The sequence below is a fragment of the Heptranchias perlo genome, chromosome 9 (assembly GCF_035084215.1).
Source record: "Heptranchias perlo isolate sHepPer1 chromosome 9, sHepPer1.hap1, whole genome shotgun sequence".
In the NCBI taxonomy this organism is placed as follows: Eukaryota; Metazoa; Chordata; class Chondrichthyes; order Hexanchiformes; family Hexanchidae; genus Heptranchias; species Heptranchias perlo.
This window is the reverse complement of record NC_090333.1, coordinates 22,948,607-22,973,106: the sequence shown is the minus strand read 5'-3', so window position 1 is coordinate 22,973,106 and position 24,500 is coordinate 22,948,607. Positions and strand designations below refer to the sequence as shown.

General features: G+C 46.8%; 1 protein-coding gene across 3 annotated transcripts in view; it reads left to right on the top strand.

The window, feature by feature from the left end:
* The first annotated feature begins 1,549 nt into the window (after window positions 1-1,549).
* hyi (hydroxypyruvate isomerase) overlaps window positions 1,550-24,500 on the top strand; it is a 40,120-nt gene continuing 17,169 nt past the window's right edge. For 2 of the 3 annotated variants that reach the window (XM_067990025.1, XM_067990022.1), the window contains exons 1-5: window positions 1,550-1,628; window positions 11,446-11,652; window positions 12,103-12,214; window positions 19,232-19,346; window positions 20,129-20,207. In XM_067990025.1, the coding sequence (XP_067846126.1) occupies window positions 11,451-11,652; window positions 12,103-12,214; window positions 19,232-19,346; window positions 20,129-20,207 (508 nt within the window). In that variant the 5' untranslated portion in view covers window positions 1,550-1,628; window positions 11,446-11,450. Of the gene's footprint in view, window positions 1,629-9,491; window positions 9,715-11,445; window positions 11,653-12,102; window positions 12,215-19,231; window positions 19,347-20,128; window positions 20,208-24,500 lie in introns of those variants that run through there. The other variant, XM_067990024.1, reaches the window with a different exon arrangement.

Genomic DNA, 24,500 nt, shown 5'->3' with positions numbered 1-24,500 from the left:
GTCAAGGCCATAGTTATGTTCCAATATCTGCAGTTGAGAAGGCAGAGCTGAAGAATATTGGAATGAAATTCTGATGAAATGTGACCTTTGCAATGTGAATAATTATGTACTCGCAAAGTGAGTTAGCGTGTTACCATCAGGACTACCAACATTTGCTACAGCTGCTCAAATTCAACCTGCTATGAGCATAACATGACTGAATTAGACTTTTCTATATATAACAGACATTCGAACTGGGGATCAAGCGACAGTTTTAGCACTAGATATAGATTCTGGGAGAACAACACCAAACTGAGCTCTGTGCATCATTTGCCCGTGTTTATAACCATTCTGTGCATCTGTTCTCTTTAAGATCACTGGAGACTGTTTCGGAAAACGGAGATTCGGGGGTGGGGGGGAGAAATTTATCTTAAAACGGCTCGTTTTGTGCCTGTAAAATAGGCATTAGTCCTCCAAATTTTGCCATGTGATGTGTCACGCCCAATCCGGACTAGATGCCGTATTGGCATGGGCCACCTTTAGTCGTCCAGGGCACCCGAATCAAACAAGCGTTAGGCTCCTTAAGTATGCAAATCAGAGTCCTACGCCAGTTGTGTGGACTTCCAATACAAAATTCAGGTACAAATGGGCGGAGCATGCACCACGCGTGTTCCAGGTGACTCAAAAAATACCAAAGAAATTTTTAATTTTTACCTTTGTGGGCCCAGGAGAAGGAGTGCTTAAGCCTGGGCCAGCAAAAATTCTATCCCATTGCCGGCGTGTTTGAGGCCCCCTTGGAATCGCCTCCCTCCGCACCCCACCCCCATCCCCCAGACCCGACCTGTCAGCCGGTTCCACATGAGACCCTTCCATGACTGGCGAGCTGAAGTGAGTTGCCCGTTTGGCGCCCACAGCTCGCTGGCGACATTTGAATGAGGCCTGAAGCAAAATTTGGCTCGGGCCTCAGGCCGGCTTGGACCAACGTGTGAAGCAGTCGCTCCGCTGACTTTGCGAGTATTTTTAGTTGGCGATATGCCATGTGAAAAGAACAGCAAAGAGCAGCCCTGCAGATAATTATTTCAATACAGATTCTATATTTTTTATAAGCAAAAGGCAGAATAGTTACCATTACAGGCATGAGCTAATGCGGGTCAGGTTTCTCACACTTTTAGCTGAGTCAGTCAAAACAAAAAGTGCTAGAGGCATGCACCTGATAATAGCTCATCCTTTGCATGTTGAGCTCTGTAAATCCACGTTAGCAGCTTAAGAAGTGGCTCAGCAACTTTACTGCAGGTGTTTCCAGATCGGCTTTTCAGTTGTGCGCTAGTTATGATGCATCTGATCTCACAGAAAGCGCGCTAAGTACACAGACCTCTCAATGCAGTAAATGGGTGTAAAAATTATCTCTGACTTAATGCACGAAGAAGAAGTTAACTCAATTGTTACACACAACTAATATATTTTATGCCAAGACATATGGCTTTGCCTGTGATTGGAACTCCTGATAGGGGAAAGAAACATGTTCAATACCAGCCACTGTGCGGTGCTGTGGAGCGTTATCATTTTGCTGGGGCAGTGTGTGCAGACAGTGGAAGGTGACTGAGCACCAGTTTGGGGTGGAATGAAATTATTGTTACACTTTTGAAAAGGTATTTTTAAGATAAAAATTTGCCTCAGGAGTATTTTTATTTTATAGAGGCTGTCTTTTAACAAAATATGTTTGTGGTTAAATGTATTCTATTGTTGACAGAATCTATTTATGGCCTCAGTATTTCCTCCAGCCTTATTCGCATGCTATCCTGTTCACAGAGTGTCACGGTTGGGGTAGTGTTCAAATTTAGGCTGCTGGGAATCAAGGCCTACTCTATAAATTGCAAATGTGCAGGTTTGACAGAAAAGATCACAAGAAACGGTAGTTATGTGGATACATATTGTAGAACTTTATGTAGTATACCAATTGACATTTAAATAGTTGCCTACATTAAAATTATTTAGTGACTTTTGGAATTCTATTCTGACAGTTCTAGGGACTTACTTGTTCCCTGATAATAACGGGGTCGATTTTCGGATGGCCGAGCTGGTGTGTTTCTGGTGGGGGGGGGGGCTGCTAAAATTCGAGATTCCCAGGGTAGGTCCGGAGCCCGGCTCCAACCCGCCCACTTCCTGGACGCGCTGACATGCGCGCGCAACCCCCGCATGCGGGACTCCCACCGGCAATTAAAGCTGGCGGGATCCCACTTAAACCAATTAATTAGATAGTTCAGGTCATTTGCAGACCTGATTTGTAGGATATTTTAGGAGGGGTGGGATTTTCATATCAACTGAGCATGTTTCCCGTACTGGGGGAAACACTCCAAGTTGAAACAGATGTGTTGCAGCCACCAGCCTGTGGGAGCTGCAAAGGTCCATTTGACAGGTTGGGGGAGAGACCCTCACTCATTGCAGGAGGCCACTCTCGTTTTGGACAAAGTTTGGCCTCCACCATCCTCCTCCTGACACTAAAATTCACCAACTTGGAACCTCAATCCCGGTGTGCAGACACATTTACCTACCTTGCGGACCCCCTCAAACATACATCTTGCGGATGGGGGCTGCTATAGCTGCAGTCATGACCTCTTTGGTGGACGAACAGCATCATCAGCCTCACCGGCCACGCCGTCCACCTTTGACCCATGGAGCTCCACAACACAGTGCTGTGACACATCCACCTGCACAGCAGGAGGGAGGGCAACCGCAGAGAGAGATGCGTCGCAGAGGGCACTACCCTCGCCACAGGATCCACAGATCGAGGCTCAGCTTCCTGGACCTCTCTGAGGAGCAGTGCACACAGAGGCTCAGAGTCACTCGACATGTAGTCGTGGACGTCTGCAGCCTCCATGATGCCGAGCTGTTCCCGGCTGGCCCGAGCACCATCTTCTTACCTGTCGCTGTCAAAGTCACCGCTGCCATCAACAACTTCTCCTTTGGATCCTTCCAGGGTGCCACCGGGGACATCGCCGAGGTCTCTCAGTCGTCTGCACAAAAGAGCCCTGCAAATACACCTACACCCACTCTGCAGTGACACAAAAGGTGGCATCAGGTGTGGGTTTTCATGGTGATCCTCAGGAAAGGGCATTATTGCACAAACCAGACAAGATTTGCAAAGACATGGCAGTAGTGGTGATAACAAATTTTAATATGCTTGGCAAAATAAACAAAACTAAATGAAAAATATGACATTCTGTCTTAATCCTTGTGCGCCCCCTTTGTGCTCACAAAACCTTAGCCTTACGTTTACGGGAACCCCTACATGGTGCTACCCCTGTGGCTTCAGCAGAGGTAGTGGCAGGTTGCTCTTGTCCATGCCCTGACCGAAGAGATGCTTTGCATGGACGCCCTCTGGGTTTCGGTGCTCGTGAAGGGGCCTCCAAAGACTGCTCCACCTGCAACTGTGCAGCAGCAGTCTCGGCCACCTGGAGAGGAGGCAGCATTGCGGGTACTGGTTGAGAGGGGGGCAATGGGTGAGACGTGGAAGCGCTTTGAGTGGCGTCCCCACATCCAAGACCCCTTTCGCCATCATCCCTCTCCTGGGCCAGGCCCACATCACTCCTTTCACCCTGCTGGACGACAGTTTGAAGGACTTGTGTGAAGCCTTGGAAGGCCAGTTATAATGTATCTGTCAGCCTGTTTAAGGTGGCAGAATGTTGCTCACCCTGAATCCGAACAGCCGTTGTCAGGGCCTGAATGGACTCATTGTTGAGCCGTGCTTGAAGCTCGATGGAGGCCAGCCTTTCCTCCATCGCAGACATTCCCACACCTACCCGCGACACTATCTCAGAGATGCCTTCACGTCCCTGTGACACTATCTCGGAGATACCCTCCTGTACCTGTGACAGTATTCTACTCATGCAGGAGTTGGACTTCTCCATCCTTTACATGATTGTGGAGAGTGCGCGTGGCACCTGTTCCAGTACCTCAGCAATTTGCTGCTGGCCCTCGATGACTCTCCTTTTAAAGGATGGCCCCCAAGTTTCAGCATCTGTATCCAGCTAAGCAGAGCCTGGAGAAGAGTGCTCCCACCGACACGGACTCTCCACGGACACCAGGGTCTGCTCGTGCTCACATGCGTGGTGACTCACTATGTGCAACCCCAACTAACTGAGGACAGGGAGCCACCAAGGTTTGTGTATCTGCGCTGGTGGATGGCTGGCTGAGATGTGACAATGCCCCCTCAGAGGCCGGCAGACCCTCTGAGCAATCGCCCTCCGCAGTCATGGTCGCAGATGGCCCTGCAAGAGAACGGAAAGCAATATTAAGTATGTGGACAGATATTGAGGTGCTGCAGATGCCAAGTGATGTTAAGATCATTCGCTATCATGAGTGCTGAGTGTTAGATTTCTGTCACCAGCCGTTTGTGCGCTCCTAGTCTCTGCATCCGCCACGGACAGGCACTCCAGCGTGCGGCTTAGTTCCAATGCCTGCTGCTCCGCGTCCGTTAAGTCCACCTGGTGTGGCGGGCCCCCTCCGGTCCGTGCCCTCTCCCGGGCATTCCGGCATCTCTTCTCCTATCAAGGAAAAACACAGATAGGAGTGATTGAGTGATGGTTGCATAGTGACCCACTGCATGCATTGGTGTGGGTGGGGGTGACCGTGAGGGAGATGCATGGGAGGGTGCGTTTGAGACATAGCCATGAGATTGTATGAGGATTGGGTTGCGTGGCAATGTTCGAATGGGAACTGGGGCGGTGAGTAAGTGGAGGCAAGGTGAGAATGATGGTTGAGTGGATGTGAGGAGTGATGCAAGAGCGTTGTGGTGGCAGTGCAGAAGGAGTTGTGTGGTGGTGGAGGTGATGTGGAAGACGGAGTGTGGGAGAATGCGTAAGTATACTCACTTTGCCTGACCTGGTTAGGTCATTAAAACGCTTCCTGCACTAGACCCAGGTGCAGCCGACATTGCTGAGCTGCTGACCTCCTCGGCCACCTCGAGCCTGGCCTTCTTGGTGGCAGAGGGAGGCCACCTCCTCCCATCAGATGGGAAAAACATTTCCCTCCTACTCCTCACCCCATCGAGCAGCACCTGGAGTGAGGAGTCAGAGAACCTTGGAGCAGCCTTGCCTCTGGCCTGCTCCATTCTATTATTTTGGTTCTTTGCTGCAGGAGGAGCATTGGAGGACTGCCCCTTTAAATAGGACTCCTCCTGCTGACAGCCTGTGATGCAGGTGCGCAGGTCTGGAACGGGAAACCCAGAAGCACGCGTAAGTACCTTCAATTAGGCTGCGATCACGTGCGGAGCACCCCGAATTCACTGGGCACGTTACCCACGCGCCCAGTCGACCCCCCCCACTGCCAACCCGCCTCCCTCCTAATATCGGGCCCGATGAGTCTCTGAGGAGGCTGGAGTGGGAGTGCACAATGCACCACACCAGATTCTACAGATAAATAGGGGATTGGTGAAAACTATTCCTGTAATTATTTTTGTCGCAGTGAGTTTGGGATTTCAGTGAACAACAAAATCACAATCAAAAATATCAACATGTTGCAATTATATAGCACTTCTAATGCAAAGGAAATGTCTCAGAGCACTTTAGAAGGGAGAGACAGGCATGAAGCAGAAAAGGATGAAGTGGGGGTGAGGGGAGAGTTCAAAGAGGTTGGTTTTCAGATGGTTTTTGAAGGCAGCGAGAATAGTTGTGAAGCAGATCGGTTTTGGGAGAGAATTCCAGAGAGCAGGGTGTAGTGGCCTCTGGTTGTAGAGTGAGGGAGTGGGGAACCAGCAGTAAACCTAAGTCAGATGAACAAAAGTTACAGGTTGGGTTATAGGACTGGATGAGATCACTCGGGTAGAGTGGAATAAGGATATAAAGGGTCTTATAGAAAACAGCACCTCACACAAGGAAACATTCCCTCAGTACTGTGTTGAAGTGTCAGCCTAGACTAAGTGGTCAAGCTGGGGAGCAGGGCATTAACCCACAACCTACTCAACCAGAGGCACATGTGCTAACAACTGAGCCAGATAGGGGCATTGGCATATGATGTTCTAGAGATGGAACAAAACAGTCTTGTTGATGGACCAGATGTGGGGTAAAAAGCTCAGCTAAGATTGTGCATCACCAGATTTAGCCTTAGTGGGCACCCAAAGAGGTTGATCGAGCCAGAGCCACATCACTCCTGGGTGGATAAAATATGGAAGGTCTTGGTTTTACTGACATTGAGCTGAAGGAAATTTTGGCTTGATGTCAGATAGAAGGTTAAAGCTTTCAGCAACAGCCTTCGAGTGGTGTAGAGGTAGAGTTGGATATTGTGGGTATGGCCTCGCCCCCTCCCTATCTCTGTAACCTCCTCCAGCCCTACAACCCTCCGAGATCTCTGTGCTCCTCCAATTCTGGCCTCTTGCGAATCCCCAATTTCCCTTGCTCCACCATTGGCGGTCGTGCCTCCCTAAGCTCTGGAATTCCCTCCCTAAACCTCTCTACCTCTCTTTCCTCCTTTAAGACGCTGCTTAAAACCTATCTCTTTGACCAAGCTTTTGGTCACCTGTCCTAATATCTCCTTTCGTGGCTCGGTGTCAAATTTTGTTTAATAATCGCTCTTGTGAAGCGCCTTGGGCCGTTTTACTATGTTAAAGGCGCTATATAAATGCAAGTTGTTGTTGTTAGTATACATGTAGAAGCTGACCGTGGCTTGCGAATAATGCTGCCAAGGGATGGCATGTGTAAATGATAAAGAAGATGGAGGATGCAGCCCTGGTGCGAACTAACGCTGACCATGTGCGTTTGGAAGGAGAAACTGATACAGAATATGTAGTAGCTGCATTGAGCCAGATTGAAGTGGGCAGGGGATCAAGAACACAGAAAAACAAATTCAGAAAGTTGGCAAGAAACTCAGTTCCAGCTGGTTTTTCTTATTATCATTGCCTTTTGCCATGGTTAAGAGCTGTAATGTACAAGTAACTTCTAATCTATAGAAACTTCCTTCAACGATTAGCCTCTAATGCACTTCAGCATCTGCCTGTTTAAATTACTTCATCACAGGAAGTACCTGAGCAGTAGCCTTAAAGAGACAAACCAAGATAGCAGCTAAACATCACAACTGTATTGCAGACTATCTGTGAGCAATGCCATGGAAGATCCATTATTATACATTTAAGAAAGACTCCCCCCACCCCACTTGCAAGTTCAACGCCAGCACCTGTACTCTATTTGTAACCATGATGATAAGGTACGGATAATCCTCGAGCCCTAGTATGCAGCATCTGCTTGTTAACTAGAAGTTTTCCATGGCCCATAGTCCCTGCATGATATAAACTATAGCCCCGAAAATCCTGACAGGCCACTGCACCGCTTGAATGTGGGACCGTACCTGTTAGTCGGTCCTAGCATCGACAGGTGATGTGCTCACTGACTTACACTGGCTCCCAGTCCGGCAACTCCTCGATATTAAAATTCTCATCCTTGTGTGCAAATGCCCCTCCCTATCTCTGTAACCACTTCCAGCCCTACAACCCTCCGAGATAGAGTCATAGAGTTATACAGCACGGATAGAGGCCCTTCGGCCCATCGTGTCCGCGCCGGCCATCAGCCCTGTCTACTCTAATTCCATATTCCAGCATTTGGTCCGTAGCCTTGTATGCTATGGCATTTCAAGTGCTCATCCAAATGCTTCTTGAATGTTGTGAGGGTTCCTGCCTCCACAACCCTTTCAGGCAGTGAGTTCCAGACTCCAACCACCCTCTGGGTGAAAAAGTTCTTTCTCAAGTCCCCTCTAAACCTCCCGCCTTTTACCTTGAATCTATGTCCCCTTGTTATAGTACCCTCAACGAAGGGAAAAAGCTCCTTAGTATCCATCCTATCTGTGCCCCTCATAATTTTGTACACCTCAATCATGTCCCCCCTCAGCCTCCTCTGCTCCAAGGAAAACAAACCCAATCTTCCCAGTCTCTCTTCATAGCTGAAGCTCTCCAGCCCTGGTAACATCCTGGTGAATCTCCTCTGCACCCTCTCCAAAGCGATCACATCCTTCCTGTAGTGTGGCGACCAGAACTGCACACAGTACTCCAGCTGTGGCCTAACCAGTGTTTTATACAGCTCCATCATAACCTCCTTGCTCTTATATTCTATGCGCTCCTCCAATTCTGGCCTCTTACACATCCCTGATTTTCATCACTCCACGATTGGTGAACATGCCTTCAGCTGCCTAGGCCCTAAGCTCTGGAATTCCCTCCCTAAATCTCTCTACCTCTCTCTCCTGCTTTAAGACGCTCCTTAAAACCTATCTCTTTGACCAAGCTTTTGGTCACCTGTTCTGATATCTCCTTATTTGGCTCGGTGTAAAATTTTGTTTGATAATCGCTCCTGTGAAGTGCCTTGGGATATTTTTATTACGTTAAAGGCACTATGTAAATGCAAATTGTTGTTACTTATGTACATGGGAAAAGTGGCTGCAACATTCATGGTACCTACTGGGTGACCTCCCAGAGGTAGCTAAGAATAACAGCTCCCTTCTGCTCCATTGGGGGCCAGTCCATTGTGGTCGAAGACAGAAGAAATCATTCTTCCCGCTTTTCTAATTGCAGTCGATCAGTCATTGCCTTTGGGATATGACACTGTGGCCCCACTTACACTGCTGAGCGGCAAGTACGTTGGCCGCAGGATAGGTGGAACTGGTGGGATTTCTGGTTGGGGTGTCATCCCACCAGTCCTGCCTCTTACAGTGACTTCAGGGCAAGGGGAAGGAAACACCCATGCTCAAAGGCCCTGTCACAATTTTGTATTGCAGTTGGAAAGGGTTGGCGATCCGGCAGAAGTGGATCCCACCCCAAATTCCTCCTCCCGACCCAGATTGCGTGATTTTTCACTCACTTATGTTCTTGCCTCTGCTCTTACATTGTAATCTAAGTGATTGGCAGTTTCCCAAATTTCAGTTTGGACACACCCTGATTGTGTGTGCTTTCATTTTTGGCCAATGGACACCCTCTGTATGATCTGTTCGAAATAGCCCCACCCTCCTTCCAGCAAACGTATGGATAGAACTTCCATTGATATCTTCAGATTGGTGAATTTAAACGATGATTTATACATACCTATTTTCTAAAATTGTGTTTTTCATCTATTGGTAAATATCTTTAGCAGTTATCATTCATGTTTTGTCACCCTTTCTCTGTAGCCCCCAATTCCTCCAGCTTTTTTCTAAGTGCTTTGTTGTTATGGAAACCCAAGCAGGTTCTTTTTTGTGTAACAAAAAGATTGGCCCTAAGGTCTTCTACTAGAATGACTTAATTTAAAACCAGTATGGCGTTGATTCATTTAAGTCAATTTATATGCAATAGAAGAACAAAAATATCAATAATAAATCAACTGCCAAGTTCCAGAACTCTAGAATTTTAATCCTCATTGATGGAATACAATTTAATAATTAACCATAAAAGTTAATGATTGTAGAATTCATTATCTCTCAATCTCTCTCTGCGACAGTTCCGGGTTAGTTATGCTGTGTTTGGTCTCACACTCTCTCTGCAACAGTAATAGGTAATTACGTCTGCATGCTGCAAGTCCTGCGTGATTTGCTGCAATTTTCTCTCTCACACACTGGCAGGCGATTTGGTGGGGTAGAAATTGGATGGTCATTGTGCCCGTTTTACGGGCGTAAAACAGGAGCAACCAGGCCCTTAGGTCCCCTTACAGAAAGTGGTCTGCATTGGACCTGCCCTGCTCAGGATTCTTCAGCGGTCACTGGGGCCTTAGCAGCAGCCAACAAGAGGTTAGTTTTTTAAAGAAAATTTCAAAAACATTGCTGTGGAACAGGAGGAGCAGGAGTGTTCCCTGTCTCCACAATATTCGCGATCACGTCCTCCCCACTCCCCCCACCTACCTCGCCCCCTCTTCTGGGACTTAACTTCTTTGGGCCACTGCCGGTGAGGCCTGTGGCCAGACATTCATGTAGTCAAAATGTATGAGCTGTATGTGGAGGTGTGACAGACAGTGGCAGCTCACCTTAATTAAGCGAATAAGCTCAAATTCAGGTGAGTTTTGGACCTCTTGGTTGAAAAGCAGGCTTCGAATTTGGGCCATGATCAATTTCTACCCTGGTGTGATTTCTCTCTTTCTCTGAGTGGTAAGGCAGTGAGTGCATTTCTCTCTCACATTAGTTGGCCACACTCTCACACATACCCCCACATTGGTGTATGCACTGTGAACAGTGGTGAATGTTTCCTTGGGATCTTTCTAGGGATGGGGGGAAATTATCCTGTTTTGTGCACAATAAGGTTCTTTCATACATGTAAAGTGTTGTTTTACCCCCTCCCTCGATTGCACATTGATGGTGTCCCTGTATCAGTACAGTTTGACTATACAGCCAATTTACTTAGCCCTCCGCGACAACACTGATCACCAGTCACCAACCTCGACACAATTGGCAGATGGTCTAAGAGCTCTGTGATGTTCAGACTGGCAGGGTTACAGGGACAACATTGAGTGTCACTCTGCGTGATGTCCCACTTCAATCAGAGACTGACCCTGTGGAGGCTGCTTCCAGTGAATCCGATTCCCATTTGAAAATATCTATAAATTGGTATTGAAATTAACCATGTGAAATATTGCAATAAAATCGACCCTTTTATGAAAATGAAAGTCCTTTGACTAATCTGATGTTTAATCACTTGTACACGCAGCTCCATCTTTCCTCAGTCATGGTAACTGGTGCTGTGAGTTTGCCATATGCCAGGCTGTGAAGTACATCTGCTCCTCCAAGTCCTGAGTTCTTAAATATCCTGTCAACTCGATCATTTTTGTTGGGCTGAATTTTTGCAAGTACGAGTTGAACAATAAATCCGCATGGTGTTAACTTTGCACCTGTCCATTAAGAAATAATCAGACAGAAATTTTCACTACAAAAGGACGTGACATCTGTGAAAACAAAGTCTATGAAAAGTTACCCGATGTACAACACATGTGTAGAAAATGGTTTACCTTCTGGCAATTATTTGTGAAATTTTAAATTATCAGTGCCCTTTGAAATAAACACACCAAATGATGTAATCACAGTTGGTAGTTTGGAATGATCACCTATTGTGGCATCATACTGAAGGATAATAAAGCTACATAATTGTATCACTCAAGTGAATTCATATTTAGCAGAAAAATTGTGGACTATTTGTTTAAAGAATATCATCCAAAAAGAGCCGGAGATTTTAAGTGTCCATCATTAGTGCTTGATGGGACCACTGAAAAATAACAATCTAACTTATCTTCATCATAACTGCTTCCTGGTGTTTAGATCAATATGGAATAATCCATTAAAGCTGAGTACAAATTGTATGTGGCGATGCTGAATCATAGTAATTCAGTTATATCCTTCAGTATATGTAATAACTCTGTAGTGATAGAATCACAATTCTGGCATCTCTAACTGTACTTCTGTGACCTTTAGAGATTTCACCTTCGGACTTTTCACAGCTTTTCTCTGATGCGTTTGCTCATACTTGGTTTGCAGTACAAATGTCGTGTCCTTTGCACTTCGCTGCCAACCTTTCCTGGCTTTTCCAAGAGTTGAATACTCTGTCCCATCGGGTGGAGGCAGCTGCCCTGGCTGGATTCAAAGCAGTGGAGGTGGCATGGCCGTACGAGACTGAAGCGACAGAGTTAAAGAAAGCTTTAGAGAAGAATGGAGTGGAGGTTGTACTGATTAATACCCCGCCAGGTAAATATATACACTGAATCAATATCAAATCCAAATTATTAGGCTGGAGAAAGTGTGGAGGAGAGATAGTCAACTCCTGATACAATGTTTAGATTCAACCGTAAATACATGAGTAGTGAACCTACTAGTGCGGTGTCCAGTTGGTCCATCGGTTTTGGAAACATCATCAGAATCAATTTTCATTGTATAAAAGTGGTTTTCTTTGTAACTATAAAATTACACTCATTGGTTGCGCTATGAAGGTCCAAGATGATCGAGCGCTGGGTCTGCACAGATCAGGATGACTAGGAGACCATGGTCCACAAGACAGGTTGATCGCTCCTCCACCCTATGTCTAGGGTGTTGCTCTGTCACCTACCTACTGCCCTGTGGATATCCCTTCTCTCCTTCCATCACCCAGCTCTCTAGAATTTCTCACTGATTTCTCTGTATTGGCGTTTTCATTTCTAGGAAATAAAGAAAGAGGAGAACTTGGACTTGGAGCAGTTCCTATGCAACAGGCTGAATTCCAAACTGGATTGGATCTAGCAGTGAAATATGCTAAAACTGTAGACTGCAAACGGTAAGTAACATTCAGATATTTTTTTTATATATGCACTTTGGTAATTGATTACATAGAATGTACAGCACAGAAACAGGCCATTCAGCCCAACAGGTCCATGCCAGTGTTGATGCTTCACACGAGTCTCCTCCCTCCATACTTCATCTAACCATATCAACATATCTTTCTATTCCTTTCTCCCTCATGTGTTTATCTAGCTCCCCTTAAATCCATCTATACTAGTCCCCTCAACTACTCCTTGTGGTAGCGAGTTCCACATTCTAACCACTCTCTGGGTAAAGAAGTTTCTCCTGAATTCCCTATTGGATTTATTAGTGACTATCTTATATTTATGGCCCCTAGTTCTGGTCTCCCCTGCAAGTGGAAACATCTTCTCCACATTTACCCTATCAAACCCTTTCATAATCTAAAAGACCTCTAACAGGTCACCCCTCAGTCTTCTCTTTTCTAGAGAAAAGAGACCCAGTCTGTTCAGTCTTTCCTGATAAGTATATCCTCTCAGTTCTGGTATCATCCTAGTAAATCTTCTTGCACCTTCTCCAATGCCTCTATATCCTTTTAATAATACGGAGACCGGAACTGCTCACAGTATTCCAAGTGTGGTCTAACCAAGGTTCTATACAAGTTTAACATAACTTCTCTGCTTTTCAATTCTATCCCTATAGAAATGAACCCCAGTGCTTGGTTTGCTTTTTTTATGGTCTTATTAACCTGTGTCGCTACTTTTAGTGATTTGTGTATCTGTACCACCAGATCCCTTTGCTTCTCCACCCCATTTAGACTCTTATTATCCAAGCAGTATGTGGCCTCATTATTCTTCCTACCAAAATGTAATATCTCACACTTATCTATTTTGAAATTCATTTGCCGATTACACCCACCCTTCAAGTTTATTAATCTCTTCCTGTATTTTGTCGCAGTCCTCCTCAGTATTAACTATACCCCCCAATTTGGTGTCGTCCTCAAATTTTGAAATTGTACTTCCGATTCCAAATCCAAATGGTTTATGTAAATGGTGAACAACAGTGGGCACAGCACGGATCCTTGTGGAACACCACTTCCCACCTTTTGCCAGTCTGAGTAACTATCTTTAACCCCTACTCTCTGTTTTCTGTTTTGTAGCCAGCTTGCTATCCATTTTGCCACTTGTCCCCTGACTCCACATGCTCTGACCTTGGTTATGAATCTACAATGCGGTACCTTATCAAAGGCCTTTTGAAAATCCAAATATTTTACATCTACTGCGTTACCTTTGTCTACCCCTCCTGTTACTTCTTTAAAGAATTCAATAAGTTTGGTCAAGCATGACCTTCCCTTTTGAAATCCGTGCTGACCATTCTTTATTATGTTTCCAGAAGGGATTAAAACAGCAGGGCTGGATCAGAGGGAGAGACCTAGAGCAGGGCCAGGGTGAGAGGGAGAGATGTAGAGCAGGGCCGGAGCAATAGGGAGAGATGTAGAGCCAGGTCGGGCAGGAGGGAGAGATGTAGAGCAGGGCCGGGGCGATAGGGAGAGATGTAGAGCAGGGCCGGGGCGATAGGGAGAGATGTAGAGCAGGGCCGGGGTGAGAGGGAGAGATATAGAGCAGGGCCGGAGCGAGAGGGAGAGATATAGAGCAGGGTCGGAGCGAGAGGGAGAGATGTCGAGCAGGGCCGGGGTGAGAGTCAGAGATGTAGAGCAGGGCCGGGGTGAGAGGGAGAGATGTAGAGCAGGGCCGGGGTGAGAGGGAGAGATGTAGAGCAGGGCCGGGGTGAGAGGGAGAGATGTAGAGCAGGGCCGGGTCAGTGAGAGGGAGAGATGTAGAGCAGGGCCGGGGTGAGAGGGAGAGATGTAGAGCAGGGCCGGGGCGATAGGGAGAGATGTAGAGCCAGGTCGGGCAGGAGGGAGAGATGTAGAGCAGGGCCGGGGTGAGAGGGAGAGATGTAGAGCAGGGCCGGGGCGATAGGGAGAGATGTAGAGCCAGGTCGGGCAGGAGGGAGAGATGTAGAGCAGGGCCGGGGTGAGAGGGAGAGATGTAGAGCAGGGCCGGGGTGAGAGGGAGAGATGTAGAGCAGGGCCGGAGCAATAGGGAGAGATGTAGAGCCAGGTCGGGCAGGAGGGAGAGATGTAGAGCAGGGCCGGAGCGAGAGGGAGAGATGTAGAGCAGGGCCGGGGCGAGAGGGAGAGATGTAGAGCAGGGCCGGAGCGAGAGGGAGAGATGTAGAGCAGGGCCGGGGTGAGAGGGAGAGATGTAGAGCAGGGCCGGGGTGAGAGGGAGAGATGTAGAGCAGGGCCGGGGTGAGAGGGAGAGATGTAGAGCAGGGCCGGAGCAATAGGGAGAGATATAGATCAGGGTCGGGCAAGAGGGGGAGATGTAGAGCAGGGCCGGGGTGAGAGGGAGAGATATAGAACATGGCCGGGGCGAGAGGGAGAGATGTAGAGCAGGTTCGGGCAAGAGGGGGAGATGTAGAGCAGGGCCGGGTCAGTGAGAGGGAGAGATGTAGAGCAGGGCCGGGACGAGAGGAAGAGATGTAGAGCAGGGCCGGGGTGAGAGGGAGAGATGTAGAGCAGGTTCGGAGCGAGAGGGAGAGATGTAGAGCAGGGCTGGGGTGAGAGGGAGAGATGTAGAGCAGGGCCGGAGCGAGAGGGAGAGATATAGAGCAGGGCCGGAGCGAGAGGGAGAGATATAGAGCAGGGTCGGAGCGATAGGGAGAGATGTAGAGCAGGGCTGGGGTGGGAGGGAGAGATGTAGAGCAGGGCCGGAGCGAGAGGGAGAGATGTAGAGCAGGGTCGGAGCGAGAGGGAGAGATATAGAGCCAGGTCGGGCAGGAGGGAGAGATGTAGAGCAGGGCCGGGGCGAGAGGGAGAGATGTAGAGCAGGGCCGGAGCGAGTGGGAGAGATATAGAGCAGGGCCGGAGCGAGAGGGAGAGATATAGAGCAGGGTCGGAGCGATAGGGAGAGATATAGAGCAGGGCTGGGGTGGGAGGGAGAGATATAGAGCAGGGTCGGAGCGAGAGGGAGAGATGTAGAGCAGGGCTGGGGCGAGAGGGAGAGATATAGAGCAGGGCTGGGGTGGGAGGGAGAGATGTAGAGCAGGGCTGGGGCGAGAGGGAGAGATGTAGAGCAGGGCCGGGGTGAGAGGGAGAGATATAGAGCAGGGCTGGGGCGAGAGGGAGAGATGTAGAGCAGGGCTGGGGCGAGAGGGAGAGATGTAGAGCCAGGTCGGGCAGGAGGGAGAGATGTAGAGCAGGGCCGGGGTGAGAGGGAGAGATGTAGAGCAGGGCCGGGGCGAGAGGAAGAGATGTAGAGCAGGGCTGGGGTGAGAGGGAGAGATGTAGAGCCAGGTCGGGCAGGAGGGAGAGATGTAGAGCAGGGCCGGGGCGAGAGGGAGAGATGTAGAGCAGGGCCGGGGCGAGAGGGAGAGATGTAGAGCAGGGCCGGGGCGAGAGGGAGAGATGTAGAGCAGGGCCGGGGCGAGAGGGAGAGATGTAGAGCAGGGCCGGGGCGAGAGGGAGAGATGTAGAGCAGGGCCGGGGTGAGTGGGAGAGATGTAGAGCAGGGCCGGGGTGAGAGGGAGAGATGTAGAGCAGGGTCGGAGCGAGAGGGAGAGATGTAGAGCAGGGCCGGGGTGAGAGGGAGAGATGTAGAGCCAGATCAGGTAGGAGGGAGAGATGTAGAGCAGGGCCGGGGCGAGAGGGAGAGATGTAGAGCAGGGTCGGAGCGAGAGGGAGAGATATAGAGCAGGGCCGGGGTGAGAGGGAGAGATGTAGAGCAGGGCCGGGGTGAGAGGGAGAGATGTAGAGCAGGGCCGGGGTGAGAGGGGGAGATGTAGAGCCAGATTGGGCAGGAGGGAGAGATGTAGAGCAGGGCTGGGGTGAGAGGGAGAGATGTAGAGCAGGGCCGGGGCAAGAGGGGGAGATGTAGAGCCAGATTGGGCAGGAGGGAGAGATGTAGAGCAGGGCTGGGGTGAGAGGGAGAGATGTAGAGCAGGGCCGGAGCGATAGGGAGAGATGTAGAGCCAGATCGGGCAGGAGGGGGAGATGTAGAGCAGGGCTGGGGTGAGTGGGAGAGATGTAGAGCAGGGCTGGGGTGAGAGGGAGAGATGTCGAGCAGGGCCGGGGTGAGAGGGAGAGATGTAGAGCAGGGCCGGGGTGAGAGGGAGAGATGTAGAGCAGGGCCGGGGTGAGAGGGAGAGATGTAGAGCAGGGCTGGGGTGAGAGGGAGAGATGTACAGCAGGGTCGGAGCGAGAGGGAGAGATGTGGAGCAGGGCTGGGGTGAGAGGGAGAGATGTGGAGCAGGGCTGGGGTGAGAGGGAGAGATGTCGAGCAGGGCTGGGGTGAGAGGGCCAGGAGGGATAGATAAAGAGCAGGGCAGAAAGATGGATATTAAATACCTAAATTTTAACACAGCTTGAAGACTTTCAGTTAGGATACACCTCTTCTTTTGAAATGAAGTAGTGTGGACCCACAGACTGGCAAAATGTCTTGAGATTATCCTGACATCTTGCTTCTAATGGGAATCAGCTGATAATGAGAATGGAACTGTAAAAGGAAAAAGTGTCAGGGCTTGTTTGTGCTTTTTTCATAAGCATGATAGGTGGACTCAGCCTCTGTTATCTTATCTCTCCATCTTTATAACAAAGTGAATCCTTTTACTTCCCTCCCATACAATGTGGCCCAGCTGAGATTGAATACCTATAATGTAAGGAATCCTGAACATAACCCTGGAATTAAACACTGAGCTTTGTCCAGAGCAATAACACACAACACAAGTAGCCCCAAAAAAGTTATACAGTTTGAGTAGTTATTGAAAACCCCTTTATCCACAATAGTCTTTGCCTGTAAACCCCAGAGTGCAGACTCAGTAACATATCCCATGTGTGAATGGTGATAAATAATTCAATAGGATTCTCTGCTCAAACCTAACCAACACTGTACCCCCAGAGCAGCAGAACTCAATTAGAAAACTATAACTGCTGCATTCATCTACATAACAACAGGAGTAGTTTCAGGACTATTTTATTTGATATGATTGCTGTTCATGGGACTCTAAAGGGACTAGATAATGTAGACCATGACAAGCGGTTTCACCTTGTCCAGAACAGTCGAACCAGAGGACACGGGCTGTGTTTGAAGGGGGTAAATTCAAAACTAATCTGCGGAAATATTATTTGAGTGAGTAAGTGGTAAATCTATGGAACAGGCTACCTTGGGAGACGGTGGAAACAGATGGTATTTATTCATTCAAATGCAGATTAGATGGATTTTATTCAGAAAATAATATTTTGGGATATAGTATGAGTAATTTGAGACTTGACATGTTTGGGAGGAACAGACGACTTTGGACCTATGCTTCCCAAAGCTCTCCACCACTGGGGTTTTCCTCACCTCATTTTTTAGGTCTATTGTAGACCAATTGATAGAGATTGATTGCTATGATTAGTCAACAAATCCATTATTATTGTATCATGCGACTACCACGATATACCAGGAAGGCAAACTAGGTGGACCCAGTAATTCAATGTTCCTAGTAATCCACTAGCCTGGATTAAAAATCCGGAAAATGTGAGTTCAAATCCCAACATAGAATCATAGAAAGGTTACAGCATGGAAGGAGGCCATTCGGCCCATCGAGTCCGCGCCGGCTCCATGCAAGAGCAATCCAGCTAGTCGCACTCCCCCGCCCTATCCCCGTAGCCCTGCAAATTTTTTCCTTTCAAGTACTTATCCAGTTCCCTTTTGAAGGCCATGATTGAATCTGCCTCCACCACCCCCTTGGGCAGTGCATTCCAGATCATAACCACGCGCTGTGTAAAAAAGCTTTTCCTCATGTCACCTTTGGTTCTTTTGCCAATCACCTTAAATCTATGTTCTCTGGTTCTTGACCCTTCCGCCAATGGGAACAGTTTCTCTCTATCTACTCTGTCTAGACACTTCATGATTTTGAATATCTCTATCAAATCTCCTCTCAACCTTCTCTGTTCCAAGAAGAACAACCCCAGCTTCTCCAGTCTATCCACGTATCTAAAGTCCCTCAACCCTGGAATCATTCTAGTAAATCTCTTCTGCACCCTCTGTAAGGCCTTCACATCTTTCCTAAAGTGTGGTGCCCAGAACTGGACACAATACTCCAGTTGTGGCCGAACCTGTGTTTTATGAAGGTTCATCATGACTTCCATACTTTTGTACTCTATGCCCAGGATCCTGTATGCTTTTATTAACCGCTTTCTCAACCTGCCCTGCCACCTTCAACGATTTGTGCACATATACCCCCAGATTTCTCTGTTCCTGCACCCCTTTTAGAATCGTGCCCTCTAGTTTATATTGCCTCTCCTTGTTCTTCCTTCTGAAATGTATCACTTCGTATTTTTCTGTGTTAAATTTCATCTGCCACGTGTCCTCCCATGCCACCAGCCTGTCCATGTCCTCTTGAAGTCTATCACTATCCTCCTCACTGTTTACTACCCTTCCAGGTTTTGTATCATCTGCAAATTTTGAAATTGTGCCCTGCACACACAAGTCCAAGTCATTAATATATAACAAGTGGTTCTCACTTGTGTTATACATCTGTCATACGCCCCTTTTTTCCCTTTCATCTTACTCATTATCTCACATGGCAGTTTGAGAATTTGAATTCAGCTTAAAATAAAATCTGGAAATAAACAGCTGGTATCAGTAAAAAAAAAAGTGACCATGGAGCTACTGGATCATTGTAAAAACCTAAATGGTTCAGTAATGTCCTTTAGGGAAGGAAACCTGCCGTCCTTACCCAGTCAGGCCTATATGTTACTCCAGTCCCATACTAATGTGGTTGACTTTTAACTGCCCTCTGAAAGTGACCTAACAAGCCACTCAGTTGTATCAAACCAGGGCAACTAGGGACGGGCAGTAAATGCCAGCCTTGCTAGCAATGTCCATATCCTGAGACTGAATTCAAAAAAGCAGTTACTACACTCTAAAAGGTAAATTTTGAGGTGATAATGTAGTGTAGGTATGAATATATTTTTTAAGCAGCACTGAAATTCTTTCTGTTTAAGGATACATTTGATGGCAGGACGTGTTCCAATGGGCCAAGACAGAACATCAGTTGCCAAGGAGATGGAGGCCACATTTATTGAAAATCTGAAGTACGCTGCAGACATCCTCGCAAAGGTAGCAGACTAACAGAACAATACAAAGGCAAAGACTAATGATTCATGTGGAGCGTGACAATGTCTATAGTTCAGAATGACTACAAGTGGATCCTCCCCCTCTCTCCTTCACTATGTCTATTTTGAAAAGGTGCCTTTAATCCACAGCAGATCTCAGCCTCTGCAGTTAGTGGGATTAAGTCCAAATTTAAGACCGGGTCCCTGTAGGATTGTGCCTGTGTATTTAGTGGTAAAAGCAATTGACCTGGCTGGTTGCTATAGTTGGTCAGATTAAATACTGATAACAGCCCCAGCACTATTAATGTAAGTAGCTGGTGAGATTAGACACGTAATAGCCCGAGTACTATTGATGTAGGTAGCTGGTGAGATTAGACACGTAACAGCCCCAGCACTATTGATGTAGGTAGCTGGTGAGATTAGACACGTAATAGCCCTAGTACTATTGATGTAGGTAGCTGGTGAGATTAGACACGTAACAGCCCCAGCACTATTGATGTAGGTAGCTGGTGTCCCTATTTTAGAATTTTGATCTTTGAACTTGTTCTTGTTGATTTCTCCTCTTTTGTTCTTCCCTGTACTGTTGTATCTGAGGCACAGGGACTTTCCTCTACCATACCGGCCCCTACACTGTGGGCTGTACTGTACTGACCGCTTGGTGGAATGGAGGGCTGGATGGTAGTGTATTGTCCCATTCCTTCACCCCCACCTCTCTCAAATTATGAAATTCTCTTTTTTATTCTTTCCTGCACCTAAGCTTAACACTAATGTTTTATTTTTACTCAGGAGGGGATCCTGGGGTTGATCGAACCTATTAACACTCGAATCACAGATCCCCGTTACTTCCTGAATACTCCGCACCAAGGTAAGAGTGAATCTTAATCTGTAGACAGCTACACTGGGAATCTGTAAACTCAGTCAGGTTATTTAAAAGAAGGTATAAAAGGATTGGGTTTAAATTTACTCAGGTGACGAGCAGTTTGGATGGAAACACAAATGCGATGCAATGTAATCACCTCTGGCTCTTTTTTTCCCCATTGGTTCATATACTTGAAAGTTACCTATTAGTGGAAAAGAAATGAATTGGAAAATTTATAAACTATCTAATGTTATATTAAAAATCTTATCCCTGCGTGCATTTCTTGTCCACAATTCCTATGTCCATATTTATGATGGAAACTGCCCATGTAAATTTGTCGTAATGCAATTACACAATCCCACAAGTGGTGACACTGTCAATCCTTGGCTTTGTGCCTCCCAGCTCCTCAGCCTGTACTGCAGAGAAACTCCTATGCTTCAACCAACTTTACTTCTCCGCTACCCAAATTGCTGCAAGTTTTTCTATTTAACGATAAATTATCACTGAAAATCTAAGTATCGAACAAAGTGAAGACAGAATGGGAGTGCTCCTCCAGGCTCCACAAAACAACTGTGGGTTACTGCCAGCCCTCCCCCACCCCCCAGACTTACCTGTGGGCCTCAGCACCGGCCAAAATTGGTTAGGCCCAGATAGGACAAGTTTAGGACAGTTGTCGAGCCTCTCCGTTCCAGTGCGCCGTTGCTGCGTGCCATAAGAACATAAGAGATAGGAGCAGGTGTAGGCCATATAGCCTCTCGAGCCCGCTCCGCAATTCAATAAGGTCATAGCTGATCTTCTACCTCAACTCCATTTTCCCACCTTACCCTCTTATCCCTTGATACCCTTAGTGTCCAAAAATCTATCTATTTCAGTCTTGAATATACTCAATGACTGAGCATCCACAGCCCTCTGGGGTAAAGAATTCCAAAGATTCATAACCCTCTGAGTGAAGAAATTTTTCCTCAACTTGGTCCTAAATGGCCAACCCCTTTTCGTGAAACTGTGATCCCTAGTTCTAAACTCTCCAGCCAGGGGAAACAGCCTCTCAGCATCTATCCTGTCAAGCCCTCTAAGAATTTTATACGTTTCAATGAGATCATCTCTCATTCTTCTAAACTCCAGAGAATATAGGCCCATTCTACTCAATCTCTCCTCATAGGACAATCCTCTCATCCCAGGAATCAATCTAGTGAACCTTCGTTGCACCCCCTCTAAGACAAGTATATCCTTCCTTAGGTAAGGAGACCAAAACTGTACACAATACTCCAGGTGTGGTCTCACCAAAGCCCTGTACAATTGCAGCAAGACCTCCTTACTCTTATACTCCAACCGCCTTTCAATAAAGGCTAACATACCATTTGCCTTCCTAATTGCTTGCTGTACCTGCTTGTTAACTTTTTGTGATTCGTGTACAAGGACACCCAAATCCCTCTGACTACCAACATTTCTTAGTCTCTCATTTTTAAAAAAATATTCTCCTTTTCTATTCTTCCTACCAAAGTGGATAATTTCATATTTCCCCACATTATACTCCATCTGCCACCTTCTTGCCCACTCACTTAACCTGTCTATATCCCTTTGCAGCCTCTTTGCGTCCTCCTCACAGCTTACTTTCTCACCTAGCTTTTTATCGTCAGCAAAGTTGGATACATTACACTCAGTCCCCTCATCTAAGTCATTGATATAGATTGTAAACAGCTGAGGACCAAGCACTGATCCTTGCGGCACACCACTAGTTACAAACTGCCAACCTGAAAATGACCTGTTTATTCCTACTCTCTATTTTCTCTGCGTTAACCAATCCTCAATCCATGCTAATAAATTACTCCCAATCCCGTGAGCCCTAATCTTGTGTAACAACCTCTTGTGTGACACCTTATCAAATGCCTTTTGAAAATCCAAATATACTACATCCACTGGTTCCCCCTTATCTACCCTGCTAGTTACACCCTCAAATATCTCCAATAGATTTGTCAAACACAATTTCCCTTTCATAAAACGGTGTTGATTCTGTCTAATCATATTATGATTTTCTAAATGCCCTGTTACCATGTCCTTTAATAATAGATTCTTGCATTTTCCCTACAACTGATGTCAGGCTAACTGGCCTATATCTCCCTATTTTCTCTCTCCCTCCTTTTTTGAATTGCGGGGTTACATTTGCTACCTTCCAATTCACGGGGACCGTTTTAGAATCTAGGGAATTCTGGAAGATCAAAATCAATGTATCCGCTATCTCCGCAGCCACCTCTTTTGGAACCCTAAAATGTAGGCCATCAGGTAAAGGGGATTTGTCGTCTTTTAATCCCTTTAATTTCTCCAGTACTTTTTCTTTACTGATCGTAATTACTTTAAATTCCCCACTCTCATTACTATTCCTTACTATTTCCGGTATGTTTTTTGTGTTTTCTACTGTGAAGACAGATACAAAACATTTGTTTAGTGTCTCTGCTATTTCCTTATTCCCTATTATAATTTCTCCTGTCTCTGCCTCTAAGGGACCAATGATTACTTTCGCTAATCTCTTCCTTTTTATATACTCAGTGAAGCTCTTACAATCTGTTTTTCATTTCTGGCTAGTTTACTCCCATATTCAATTTTCTCCCTCTTTAGCAATTTCTTGGTCATCCTTTGCTGATTTCTAAAACCCTCCCAATCCTCAGTCTTACTTTTCTTTTTGGCAACATTGTAAGCATCTTCTTTTAATCTAATACTATCCTTAATTTCTCTAGTTAGCCACAGTTGGATCACTTTTCCTCAAGGGAATGTATATTTGTTGAGAATTGGAGGCCAATCATCTCAGCCCCAGGACATTGCTGCAGGAGTTCCTCAGGGCAGTGTCCTAGGCCCAACCATCTTCAGCTGCTTCATCAATGACCTTCCCTCCATCATAAGGTCAGAAAAAGGGATGTTCGCTGATGATTGCACAGTGTTCAGTTCCATTCGCAACCCCTCAGATAATGAAGCAGTCCGTTCCCACATGCAGCAAGACCTGGATAACATCCAGGCTTGGTCTGATAAGTGGCAAGTAACATTCGCGCCAGACAAGTGCCAGGCAATGACCACCTCCAACAAGAGAGAGTCTAACCACCTCCCCTTGACGTTCTACGGCATTATCATCGCCAAATCCCCCATCAACAACATCCTGGGGGTCACCATTGATCAGAAACTTAACTGGACCAGCCATATAAATACTGTGGCTACTAGAGCAGGTCAGAGGCTGGGTATTCTGCGGCAAGTGACTCACCTCCTGACTCCCCAAAGCCTTTCCACCATCTACAAGGCACAAGTCAGGAGTGTGATGGAATATTCTCCACTTGCCGGGATGAGTGCAGCTCCAACAACACTCAAGAAGCTCAACATCATCCAGGACAAAGCAGCCCGCTTGATTGGCACCCCATCCACCACCCTAAATATTCACTCCCTTCACCACCAGCGCACTGTGGCTGCAGTGTGTACCATCCACAGGATGCACTGCAGCAACTCGCCAAGGCTTCTTTGACAGCACCTCCCAAACCCCCGACCTCTACCACCTAGAAGGACAGGAGCAGCAGGCACATGGGAGCAACACACCTGCACGTTCCCCTCCAATTCACCACCACCTTCTCAAGGGCAATTAAGGATGGGCAATAAATGCTGGCCTTGCCAGCGACGCCCACGTCCCATGAACGAATAAAAAAAGAATTAAAAAAAATTATGAATTATTTCTTTAAATGTTCATCATTGCTTATCTACCGTCATATCTTTTAATCTAATTTCCCAATCTACTTTAGCCAACTTGCCCCTCAAACCTAAGTAATTGTTTAAATTTAAGACCCTAGTTTCGGACTTAACTACATCACTCTCAAACTCAATGTTAAATTCCATCATATTATGATCACTTGTCCCCAGAGGATCCTTAACTATGAGATTACTAATTAACCCTGTCTTATCAAACAATACTAGATCTAAAACAGCCTGTTCCCTGGTTGGTTCCTCGACATACTGTTCTAGAAAACTGTCTCGAATGTATTAGATGAAGGCGTCCTCCAAACTACTTTTGCCAATTTGGTTTGCCCAGTCTATGTGAAGATTAAAGTCCCCCATGATTACTGCATTATCCTTGTTAAATGCTCCTCTAATTTCCTGATTTATACTCTGTCCAACACTATAACTACTGTTAGGGGGCCTGTAAACTACTTCTGAATCATGCCCAGTTTGGGGCGCTAACGAATTTAGGCCCCAATGTGTCATTCTGCATAATGTGAGCAAAAGCATGGGAGATCCAGCAGTACACAATAAGTTTCGATGGTTGGTAAT